Source organism: Petaurus breviceps, unplaced genomic scaffold (genome assembly GCF_028583685.1).
Source record: "Petaurus breviceps papuanus isolate PSGF00001 unplaced genomic scaffold, PetGlider_PUasm1.0 90784, whole genome shotgun sequence".
Lineage (NCBI taxonomy): Eukaryota > Metazoa > Chordata > Mammalia > Diprotodontia > Petauridae > Petaurus > Petaurus breviceps.
In genome coordinates, this window is record NW_027187345.1 from 6,400,797 (window position 1) to 6,414,070 (window position 13,274).

General features: G+C 38.9%; 1 protein-coding gene across 4 annotated transcripts in view; it reads right to left on the reverse strand.

The window, feature by feature from the left end:
• Positions 1-8,286: 8,286 nt before the first annotated feature.
• Positions 8,287-13,274, reverse strand: part of ESR1 (estrogen receptor 1) — a 376,096-nt gene continuing 371,108 nt past the window's right edge. For all 4 annotated transcript variants that reach the window (XM_069069659.1, XM_069069658.1, XM_069069660.1 and 1 more), the window contains one exon: positions 8,287-13,168. In XM_069069659.1, coding sequence (XP_068925760.1) covers positions 12,937-13,168 — 232 coding nt within the window. In that variant the 3' untranslated portion in view covers positions 8,287-12,936. The remainder of the gene's footprint in view (positions 13,169-13,274) is intronic.

The window sequence follows — 13,274 nt, forward strand, 5'->3', positions numbered from 1 at the left end:
CCCCCCCTCCCCGTGGACTTGGCAGGGAAGGGAAAAGGAGTGAGAATTAGAGAAGGCCATAAGGTGCCTCTTGTCTTCTGTCCTCTTCCCTCCCTTTCTCTCTTCTCTCCATTTTCTTGTCTCACACTCTCCTTTTTCTCTGTCTTGGGTTAACCTATGCCTCTATTTGTCTCTATCTCTTGTTCTGTCTCTTCCATTTTTATTTCTATATAGTGTCTATCTATGTGTCTCTCCCTTCTCCCTCCCACTCACTGCCTTAGAGGGCAATAGGGCTCTAAGGCCAACATTGCCTTTCATTATAGTTACCATTGTCCTATGGGGAGATGACTCAGGCTGGCCCTAGGAGAACAGGAAAAAGGGAGAGGGGAGGGGAAGGGGGATGCTGAAGCCCCAGGAAATACTTGAGAAGAACAAATGTTCAGATTTATTAATGTTCCTACCACTTCGTCTTTTGTTAAAATTCATTTTAGTCAGCTCTTTAACATTCTCTGCTATGCTTCTGTCACATCCTCAGGCTCCCCCACCCCTGCTTTAGGCATTTCTATAATATTTTGAAATTGATTTGTGGTTGAGTTGAGGGGGAAAAATTCTAAAAGAAAGATGAATGAGAAATTATATATATACACCCCAAAGACTAAAAGATGCTTATGTTAAGGATTATGAGTCTCATTGTTCATCAGGCATGACTCTCAGTGTGACTAGATTTGAAATGGTTGGAGCCTTTCTGAAGAGGCTTCCTCACTTCCTGGAATGGACTTCCTGGTGTTACAGGTGACTAAGCTGAAAATTTCCTCTGCTCTTGTATAGCCCTCTGCCCAATCCTTTGTATTCCCTGATGCCAATGACTTCTAAGAAATGTGTCCCACTGTACCATTAAGGCAGTTTAGTATTAGAGAAGCTAAGAGAGTAGGAAATCATGACAATGAAATTAGGGATAGGGACTTGCTCTGTAATTTCATTGCTTTAAGGAGCTCAGGCATCCCTCTACCAGTGCAGGTCTGCATCTTCTCCACACCTTAATACTCCCTCGCCTCCCAATCACGCAAGCATTTTAGGCATGTATTTATTTGCTGTAGTGGCCTAGGAGACCTTGAAGGTGTTGCTAAGGAAGGATATAAAAACAGGAACTCCTTCCCCTATACCCAGCCTATGACAACCAGTCCAGGGCAAGCTTCCCAAGCTCTACATTTTCTTATGATTGATTTGCCTGTTTGTTTTCAAGAAGAGAAACGAAATGTTTTAAACTATAAGCTTGAAAACAGTATCAATAGGAGTTTAATTTGTATTCAAAGAGGCAAAGCCTGCTCTCAGGGAAGACTGAAGGCGGCCCTCTTACTCCATTTGGGAGAAAAGGGCTCACTTTCACTCCATGAGCCCCAGAGACTACAGTGGATGAACCAGGCCCTGCAAGGACTGGGGCCCATGTGGTGAAGAGGGTTGGCGAGAATTGATTTCACCAGGACTCAAATCCTTCAAGTGTGGGCCAGAGCCCCAGCACACAGCTTGGGGAGGGATTCCCATTTCAGGCAGAGTGGCTGAAGCAAAATTGTGGACAATGTACATTTTCCCCTCCCTTTCCTTAAGCTCATCCTTTTTTCCTTTCTCCCATTTATCTCTATATTGTATTTGGTGATGATTCTGGGATGTATTTCTTTTAGATTTTTAAAAGCCAAGCTTTCAACTAGTATTCTATCAATCCAGGAATGAAGGCAAGGGCTTAAGGAAGCCATGAACATGTTTACTGGATTATAAACCTTTCACACAATGGTTAATTTCCTAATGAAAAGGCATCTGATGACAGTGAGCTACATCCCCTTCAGGGATCAGGAAAGTATAGAACCAGCCCTGACCACCTCAAGAGTCCTTGTAGGCACCTGTTCCATAGAGAAGGGTAAAGGGTATAAGTAGAAATCCTTCCTTGAAGGGAACTGATTCCCCTTGGAAACTACTCTAATAATCTGGCCAGGTCTCCTTAATGGAAGCTGTCTAACCTCATCTATCTATCAATCATCTATCTGTCTATCTATCTCATCTATCCATACATACACATATGTTTATGTATGTATATATCTTGTGGTAGTTAGGTGGCACAATGGATAGAGTGCCAGGCTGGAGTCAGGAAGACTGGGGTGAAATCTAGACTCAGAAACTTACTAGCCATCTGGGCAAGCCACTTAACCCTATTTGCCTCAGTTTCCTCATCTGAAAAATGAGCTAGTGAAAGAAATGGCAAATCACTCCAATATATCTGCTTTTCTTAGCAGATTTAAGGTTTAAGGTTTAAAATATTTAAGGTTTTCTTACCTTAAATGGGATCAAAAAGAATTGGACATGACTGAAGCAACTGACCAACAAAACATGTATATATCTAGGCTATATATTATATATGTGTAAATGTATCATATATGTATATGTACATACATGTATATGCATATGTATTTTCAAGTATATATTTAAAAACATTGTAGCATAGTGTAGTACCATAGTATCCAACTCAGATAGAAGTGGGGGTCTCTCAATTATACATATGAATCCCTGTAGGCAGCATACTGACTTAAAATACTACATATTAATATTATGTATGTTCTACGGTATTTTTTATTGATTGTGTCCAATTTTTCCCAATTACATTTTAATATGGTTCCTGCATCATTTGAGACTATTGTTGGGCCACATGTGTTTAACATGTGTAGCAGATAGAACAATGCACCTCAAATTAGGAAAATCTGGGCTCAAATCTCACCTCAAATACTTACTACTGTGTGACTCTGGGCAAATTGCTTAATCTCTCCACATTTCAGTTTTGAGAGTATGCTGAAACCAGCTCATAACTGTTAAATTTTCAGTGAGATCTTCTGTAACTCAGAAAGGCAACTGCTATAAATGAGGACTTTATTGTTTTGTTGGTTATTCTAGACTTAAGAAAGTAATGGAGAAAATACTAATAGTGCAAATAGAACTTAAAAGTATGTCTTTCATATATTTCTTTCTGAGAGTTGGTTGTTAATTATTTACCAGCATACCCCCTGCTCATCTCAGAGAGCATGTTGTTAAATACTTAAGAGCAAAGCAGTGTTGTAAAATGAGGGGGTCAAACTCAATCTCTAAAGTCCCTTCCAGTTCTGAATCTTTGATGAAAGCTCCAGTGCCCCATTATATTATGGCATAAATTTTGGTTATTTTTTATTTATTTTCTTTTAAATTTATGGAATAAAGCAAGCATTTCAGTATAACAACAACAAAAAAAAGATGATTGCACATGAAACTGCAAATCCATTATGTACAATTTGCTATTCCTTTTACATATATAATAAAGTTATCATGTAATTTTTCCTTTTTTTTCTTCCCTACCTCTTCTCCCACCCCCCACCCTAGAGATGGATACCATTATGGTATCCATCCAAATGTGTGTGTGTGTGTGTGTGTGAAAATCATTATATACATACTTAAATTGATCCCAAACACACAGGCTTTAGCACTAGGTATGCCTTTATTTGCTGTAGAGACCTAGGAGACTTTGAAGGTGTGGCCACTGAAGGATACAAAAACAGGAACTCCTCCCTCTACACCTACCTTATGTCAACCAATCCAGAGCACTATGGATGTAGAGAGTGTCTTCCTTCATATGTCCTTTGTAATTAATTTGGGTTCTTGAAGACCACATCCACAGAGCACATGCTTAGGAAGGGCTAAACCAAGCTGGAAAAGTCTTTAAGCATATTACTAAAGTAATGATCATTCAAGCTAACTTTGGGGTTGCTTATCTCTAGATTGGTCGCAGGAGAAGTTGGTGAACTTTTTGGTTGCCAGACTTAAAGCCAGTCTTTCAGGTTTGTGGGCTACCTTCATTGGAGAGAACACATGATAATGGAACCTTGGATCTTTGAAGTGTTGAAAAAGAACTAAATGCGTATGAGCTCTCAGCCAGGTTCCCTTTATGTCCTAAATGGTGCTTTTGACTTTCAATGGTTTTCATAGCAGGAGCAGAGAGGTAGAGATTGGGGGTTTGAATCTCAATCCTACTACCTCAGAAAATTCACTAAAGCTATGTGGCCCCCACATCCCTCTTCTGTAAGTTAATAGATCAGATTAGATGAGGGAGTTGGTAACATTTTTTTTTTCTGTCATGGCCCTACTAAACCAATTATATCAAAATAAAAATGTGATTTTTCTCCCTTCCAAGTTCACAGATCCCCTAAAGTTTATACAAAGACTTCTGGGGAGTGAGAAGAGGAGATATTTGTAGACTCTGGGTTAAGAATCTCTGTATTAGATGATCTCTAGGGTATTTGCCAGCTCTAAATGCTATGATCTCACTCCTAAGGATCCCAGATAATGAACACCATGGTAGTGGTCTAAAATCTCTCTTTTTTCTCAAAGGTTTTCCTTTATGTTGTTGGGCACGTGATAGGGTTGGGAGAGGGCTGGATAGAGATGAGCTGAGGGGAGGATACATGACTAAAGTGTCATGAAACTCTGGTCCTGGCACAGTTGTTGAGTTCAAAACCCTGAACATCAGCGCCTGGAAATAGAGCCACTTTCTCTGCCAAGGCACATACAGAAATCTTCCCTCAATTCATCTCCATAATATTGACAGGGACTTGGCAGAGAAGGGAAAAGGGCTGAGAACTAGAGAAGGTCCAAGATATAACTTAGGAAACTAAGAGCTTCTGTGGCCCCTCAACACCTAAGTGTATTTTTTTCCTAAATTAGAGACATCTAGAATATAGATGCAAAAAAATTTGGACCATTCAGTTTAGCAATTGACTAACATATGGGCCTCTTTCCTCTCTCAGGACTTGTCTGGCCCTGCTCTGGGGCTTAATAAATACTTGTTAATTGACTCCCCTTTTCTCATCACTTTACTCTTCACATCTCTGCCCCAAATCTGTTAATTTTCTCAAGAGCAAACAGGGCAACAGGGTTAAGAATGGCAAGCTTTTTTTATCTGGGATAACTGGCAAAGCAGAGGGTTAGGCTTAGATCACATCTTCCAGCCCACTTATTCTTTTGTTTCAAAAGCTAATTAACTGATGGGAGCAGGCCACCTCCTACTTTGAAAAGTGCCAGTTGTATAAATGTAGTGGAACTATAAGGCAATAAAATTGATTTGGGGGAGGAGAAACAAATTTACCAAAATTTACAAACCCAAATACATGCTGTCTTTCAATGTGATCATCATGGCAAGTCATGTGCTTATTCAAACAGGGCTGCCTTTGCTTCCAACAAGTTTGGAACTCTTCAAGTACTACCTTCCAGAGGTATTGTTTTTTAAAGTTTTATTTATTTATTTATTCCCTCTATGTCCTTATTTTTTTAATTAAATTTTATGTTTATTTTTAGATTACATCATTCATTTCCACAAGATTTTGAGTTACAAATTTTCTCCCCATCTTTCCCCTACCCAGCACCCCAAAACATCGATCCCACTCCCTGAATCTGCTCTCTCCTGTATCCTCCCCCACTTCCCCTCTGACTTTCTGGTAGAGCAATAGATTTGAAGTTCAGGAAAAGTCAGGAAGAGGGCAGGAAGAGAATGAAGAATTAGGTATAAAATGGGAGTCTGGCCCCAATGCTTCCAAAGTCCAATCCAATTCTCTGTCTCTGCCTTTGTCTCTAGATAGATAGATAGTGATATAAAGATTCTCTGATATGTCTAGCCTATATTCTACAATACTTGAAGTATTGAAGCATTGCCCATACAATAAAGAAAGTCTAAATAATCTATCCTAGCTTGGTGTTACTGGTACTATTTTCCTTTTTAAAAATAAAAATTTCTTTTTATTATTATGAATTTGACAAGCATCAACAAACATGAACATTTCCTTATACAAGGAACAGAAAAATCAGTTTGTATATGAAGCCCTGAATCTCCACTACTTAATTCTTGGGTTTTTGTTCTGTTTTGCTTTTATTTTTTGTATATTTCAAATTTAACACAGTACTTCCAGCTCTTCCCTGCATGTCTGTGTCCCTTTCTTAACTCCCTTCTACTACTGGCACTATTTTCTAACCAGTGTAGCTTAACATTTAAAAGTAGCCACAAATCCTTTTTATGCTTCACAACTCTTAAATTTTTTAGGATTATTTTAAGATCAAAGGATTAAAGGTGAAAAGGGACTTTAATGACCATTTAGTGAAGTGATATCAAACTCAAAAAGAAATGGGGACCAATAAACCATAATAAGGATTACTGTATGCACCATATGGATTTAGAAAACCACATATTTATGCTTTGTTGTATTTTTATTTTTTCTTTTTGCAAAATATTTTCCAATTACATTTTTATCTTGTTTGGATAACGCTGGGGAACATTGTTGGCCACATGTGGTGGCCCACCAACCATGTGTTTGATGCCTCTGGTCTCATTTTACAGTTAAGGAAACTGATTCTAAGACAGGTGAAGCAACACACGAAAATCACACATAGTATCAGAGCCAGGTTCCAAGCCCCGCTCTGTCTCTCAATACAGCACTCTCATCATCTGAAGACAGCTATCATTCTCCCACCTCACCCTCATCCCAGTCTTCTTTTCTTCAGATGAACATCCTCAGTTTTAAAAGTCAATCCTCAAATGACATGAACTCACCATTTTGGTTGTCATTATTTATCTTTTTTTTCCCATTTTAAACAATGTATCCTTGTCTTTGCTAATACATGGTGCCCTGAATTGCCCCAATACTCTACATGTGGACTGGCCAGAACAGGATATAGCCATGTTTATCATCTCTTTATTCCTAGAAGCTACAACTTAATACAGCCCAAAATCACACTGGCTTTTTTAGCTGGTCTAGTGCTAAAGAGGACCTTGGAAAAAATCCAACCTTCTCATTTTATAGCCTAGGAAACTGGATCCTACAGAGGTAAAGTAACATTACAAAGGCCTGAGTTTCTATGAGCATCTCTCCTTTCCCTTTCCCCATTGCTGCAATACTAAAAAGGCTTGAGCCTTTAATTTGAGCCCTGATCTTCAGATAGTTCTTGCTACATAAGGCAGGCATCCATTGGATTGCTGTCCTATCTACCAGAGAGACAAGCAAAGTACATATAGTAACAGACAGTTCTGAGTTCAAATCATACTACTTGACTGAGTTACAACAATAAGATGTTAATTTTGTAAGGCCACCCCCACACAAGCCATAATGGTGAAAAGGGGATGCAAATATGGAAATTCCATCAATTCTGAATTAAATCTGTTCATTGTCAGTTAGACATGTCAAATTCCTGAGCTTTCACCAGAAAGTGATATGTATGATTCCTGAAAAGCAGAAGCAAATGCACTACTACAACAAGGATGTTCACGCTGCTAATTCTGGTTAAACTGAAAATTTACTTTTTTGGAAAATTCCCATCAAGACTCAGAGAGATTCAAAGCCTTATGCAGCAGCAAAGGCAATTCCATGTGGATGGATATAAGTCTGCCCCTAGAATGTGGCAACCCAGGACTATCCCTGGGAGACTGGCTTGTAGAGGCAGGGAGGCACAATGGAAGACGAGGCTGAATCCAGCCCTAGATATTTATCAGCTATGTAACCCTGCACAAGTCAATTCACCTCTCATTCTCTGTTTCCTCACCTATAAAATGGGGATAATAATAGCATCTACCCCATTTGGTGGACATGAGGCTCAAATGAAATAATATTGCAAAGCATTTTGCAAATCTTAAAGTATTATATAAAATTAGCTCTTTTTAATAATAATAATAATAATAATAATGTTATCTGGGAGAATATAGGAATTAAATTAACAAATTTAAATTAAGTCAATCAAATGACTATGGAAGGAAATTCTGAAGAGAAGTCACAAAAAAGGCAAATTGAAGCTTGATAAGTCTATATGGAAGAAAGGATTATGTCGACAAAGTTTGTGGACTGAATGAACCACTTCTAATATTCACACAGACTCTTTGTGCCATGTGGTCTCTCTGTCTCCCTCTGCCATAGGTCACTGCTTGGGACCTATGGTAGAGCATTCCAAGCTTTTACTGGTCTGATCAGCCACAGTCAGACACGTTGATACTTAACTCTAGCATAGTGGTGTCATTTTGGTCCTCTTTGAGAACAAAGGACAACAACCAATCAACCAGCCTCACCAGACTGCAGTGATCCAGAGCCCTCTTCCCAAGTTCCACCACACCATAGGTCAGGCTGGGATAATGGGTCACTCATTAGAAACTAGAGTTAGGTCTGGGTATGTCACTTAAATATGTTGTTAGCAAGAAGGGGTTAAAAAGGAGGGTTGAGGTATTGGCAAGAAAGAGAACAAGTGCAAACCAAACTGCGCTGCTTCTGTTTAATTGTTTATTTGAACATCAAAGAGGTTGAGAAAATTGTCTACAGGTTCTTGGGTATATCCCACCAAATTCTTTACTTCTTAAAGGTGCAAAAGAGGTTTACATGTGTGTTTCATTTAACAAAGCAAGGCAGCAATGAAACAAAATGACATCATAAAACAGTATGCATCAGCGAAAGAGCAGAATAATCCAGCCAACACATCTTGGCAGCTGAGCCCCCTCCCATAAAACAAAGACTCTACATGGAAAGACTATGTAGAGTATACCAAAAAAAAAAAAAAAAGCATCATTATCTGAAGTTGTGAGAGACATAGACTGGAGTAAAGTCGCTTTTTAATTCAAGTCTCTGTGACCAAGGACCTCTCTTCATTCACAGAGGGGTCGGTTGTTGGTGGCACCTGGTTTCTTACAGGGATTGTATGTCGGTTTTCCAGGTGCTCTGCTGTGCAGCACATACACGCTGAGGATGGGCTTGGAACATGGCAGCATTTACATATTTTAAAAGTTCAGGCACATTTGGATGCAAAAAAGATAATAGAAATTTTTTTTCTTTAATCTCTGAAAGAGTGCAAAATTGAAATGCTTAATAAAGGCAGCAATCACTTAGAAAATAATCTCCAATGACTTAAAAATAGCCCACATTTTTAATTAAGACAGAAATACAGCTAGAAACAGAAGAAAATTGCAATAATGGAAAGATAGATATTTGGTGCCCACAATTTAATTCATTTGACTCCAGTTGAAAATATATTTAATTTCTGGGATACTGACAAAGAAATGTACGCAATAAGATATGCGTCCAACTCCCAGAACTTGCTCAGAATTGAACAATGATCAATGTATCAAGGCATATAATGACCAAACTGATTTAAAAAAAAAAAGGTTAGTTGCCTTTTGTAAATTTGCCAATGGATAGATTAAGATATCAATCATACCATCCATAGCCACCTAATCTCATTTTTTGAGAATGGGCAGGTCCTCAAAATAGACAACCCCGAGTTGGGAAAGTAATGATGAATGGAAAATTGTTTTGAATTGTTTCATCTCAAGCGATGCTGCCTCAAATCCTTTTTGGAAGTGGGAATAGTAAAAACCCTAAGTAAATAAATTTCATTTAGTACTTTAGACAATGGTTTATAGTATTCTAATGAATAGCAATTCCGGTGTAAGAGCTGTCCTTCCCACAAACCAATTCTTCCCAAATGAAACAAAACAGGGGAAAAAACTATGTCACATCGGTGTAAATAAACTGAATTATAAATGTGCGTGTATGTGTATGTGTGTGCATGTGTGTGTGTTTCCTCTCTCTCATAAGGACATGAGCTTTAGCTTTGTTTAAAAATGGATGAGGCAAATAAATCAAAGACTGCTTTTCCTCAAGGGCTGGCTTTAGCAATAAATGTTGGGTATAGGATGGTTTTGTTTTTTTACACCCTCTTATTACTCTATGATATCACTAAACTATCACTCCATTAAGTCCACAGCTAGACTGTGGTTAAGAGAAAATTCGGTCCAGCTCTTACTTTAGCTTCATTTTTCCAGAAAATGTCTCATCTGCCTGGGCCTGAAGCAAGTCCTGTTCTTTCTTACCTATTTCTAAAAGCCCTAAAACTACCATTTTCTAACTGATTGTCCATTTGAGCAAGTTATGTGAATGTAGTTTATGGGGCAGAATTTTGATGGCAAACCCTTAATATACATTTTACTAATCTGCCCTAGAAAGCATTAGGCAATTGACAATCATTGTATTGTCCCCCAAAAGAAAATGAAGTAGATCCTACCTTTCCACCTATAAAATTCCCCAATAAGAAAACTACTAACAATGGATCTCCAGCACATGCCTGAGTAAGGAAGAGCAGCCTAAGCTAACTGTCAATCACTCACTAGTTGCCATTTCAGTTAAGGCCAGGAAGAAATTTCTAAAATTGTTCAAGACTCAGATATAGTTGGCTAATACTGAGTCCATCCAATTTTTTTCTTCCCGTCTTGAGCTTAGTGGGATCTTGACATGAATACAAACTCTTTGGATGAGCTAAGTAAAATCCTTCACTCTATTTCTGTTTGGTTTCAGCTGGAATTAAGTCATCTATAGTTCTAGGGTAGCTTTTTTTTATTTGTTTTTGTTTTTTTGCTTTTTTTTAAAAAGGAAATCCAAGTATAAACATTAAAAAGAATCCACCATCCCAATGGCTACTGTCCAGAAATATCATTACTAATATTTTGGTAAAAGCAAAATTAGCTGCCCTGAATAGTCTTCCTTCTCAGGTCTAGGCTCTGCTACATGAGATTGACCATCTTCCAACATCTATCAATAGGCACCGAGATTCATGCTGCTTTTGTCTACTATGGATATAAAAGTTGATATGAAATGTGATTTTCATGTAAATGAACAATCACCAGGCTTTAAATGATGGCATACATGATAAGGTAGCTTGAAGAGTATTTAAGAGCTAAATGTTTTGTTGGTTGGTTTTTTGCATGGTAACCCAGTCACAACCAAAATCTAGAACACAATCGCTACATTCAATTGTCTGATAAGCAAGTGATGCAATTTAAAAAATATATTACACTATATAAGGTGCTTTTGTCCCCACAAAATGACAAAAAAAAAAGAAAAACATATATTTTCTGAACAAATTAGATATGTAGACAAGTAAAATTGCCCAGAAAGTTAAATGCACATACATATACCAGAAATCAACATTATTTTGTCCCTTTCCATTTCCCAACACTTCCATCATGGCTTACTGGGTACCTGGAAATGAACACATTGTAATTTGCTTTACATACTACATGTATGGTGAGAATCCCAAGCAGCTGATCCTAGTTGTGATTTGCCAAGTGATCTCTCGGTTCTGTTTTGAATCTTAGACTATGGGCCCATTAGGGAGGAAGGTGGCTAACAGCAAATGTTTTTCTTAGTGCCCTGGGCCTATATGTGTCCTATTTGTTGTAAAATGAAAATCCCTCATGCTGCAGTCTGACAAGGGAACAGTTCCTGAAAAGGCTGTCCTCAGATTGGGAGACCATTTCCTCTTAAATTTAATTAGAAGGATTCCTGTGGCCCTGGGCTAACTTCCCATTCTTGGCTTGTGAAACAAAGTAGGCGAAGGAGAAGTCTTTTTCTAGGCTGAACTGGGGGGGAAAAAACAAGGAAATACAATTGATAAAGTTTTGGTCAGCCCTCCCATTCTTTTCCTTAGGCATCTAAGCCTTCAGCTTGACTAAATACGCACTACCTCCCCATACCAGAAGCACTAACTTAATAAATGGTCCTTACAAGCTAAGTGTTCTGGGGACACTGCAAGGCCAATAGCACCTCTCTCGACAAGACCACTAAGACCGCAAGTTGAGCCTGCCTAAGGAAAATGTTGGAGAAATGTAAGGGACAATGAGCTTGCTCACTAGCGACTGGGCAACCCTAGTACTGGGTTTGAACTCAGGAAACTATTCCATGTGTGGCTGATGATTGCAACGCAGGTACCGTTGTAGAGCTCAATACCCTTCCTTCTTGTCTGTTTCTCCCCCTCTCTCTCCTGGAATCTTATAATGCCTGGATATAACATTTTGTAACCAGTTATCTAGATGTCTGTGAGTCTCACATACTGCCAGGAGATAATCTACATGAGAGGAGATTTTTGTTACTCATAAAAATCCAAATTGTTCACATGGAGCTCTTTAAGCAGTAAATGGGACTCCATGCTCGGGCAGGTCCTGAGGCAAACCAACCTCCCACTAGTTTCATTAAAAGTCATTAAGAAGGTTTGAACTATTCAAAAAAAAGTGGGAGGGGGAATTTAATATATGAAAAGGGTGTTGAACAGGGACAAACTTGCCTGTAATTATTGGCAATGCAAGCTTGAATTAACCAGAGACCACTGCCTCAAATGTAATGCATGTATCCTCTAGAGCACTGTCTTCAAGGATGCAAATCTCAGCAAGCCCTAGCATCTGATGCATTAAGCCCACAGAGCTTTGGCAAAGAGGATCAACACATAAGACTGGATGCATCTTGTATTGCTACAGTGGAAACAAACAGATAATCACAGGAACATTTTACTATCACCATGCAGTAGAGCAAAAGCTGTAGAATATGACTTTAATAAAAATGATACATTTCTATAGGAATACAAGAGTAGGCTATACTTAACCCATGACCTATCCTTTCCTAAGCCAGCAGTTAAAGAACCTAGCTGAAATTTGTGTGAGTGGCTCATTCTTAGAGCCAGCCAGCAAAAGACATGTGTTTAACAGAATAGTTACCTGCCTCCCTCCTAGGCCAGGGCTTCAACATGGCTTTAAAGCAAATGGCCAATTGAGATCCAACTCTTAGGCTGAGTTCAGTCATGAAGAGCTACAGGAATCCTTAAGCTAATTAATGCAGCAAAGGGGGTAAAAAGAGCCATGGCAAAAAATTACAAGTAACTTGGCCCTGGAATCCCTGTTGGCTATTTGCAATAACTGAATGTTTGCTGTTGAGAATGGTAGCAAGCAAATGAATGGCCACTCATATTCAAAATCACTGGTGATGGATGCATACTGGAGTGTGTTCATGTGACATTATTCAGCTTTAGTGATGCATGGAATAGGTATTATGCTGCTGGGATTCTCAGGACCACCTGGGATTTGGGACTCAGGAGTTCTTAGATTGTGGTAGGGAAACTCTCTTCATCCCTTGTGATATAATAGGTTTGCAAGGAATGCGCTGAAGTTGACGCAGTTGCTAGCTGGTTCTGGTTGTCTTCCTCCATAGGGGCACCCCCTCTGTTTGCTGGTGCATGTAAACGGTGAGCATCCAGCATCTCCAGGAGCAGGTCATAGAGTGGAACCACATTCTTGCACTTCATGCTGTACAGGTGCTCCATGCCTTTGTTGCTGTGGTTTCAAAGGAAAACAAATTGATGATTATGACTTAGGCTCAGCAATCATTCAGATCAATTAATCACTGAATAAACAGTATTTATTTAGTGTCTGCTCTAGA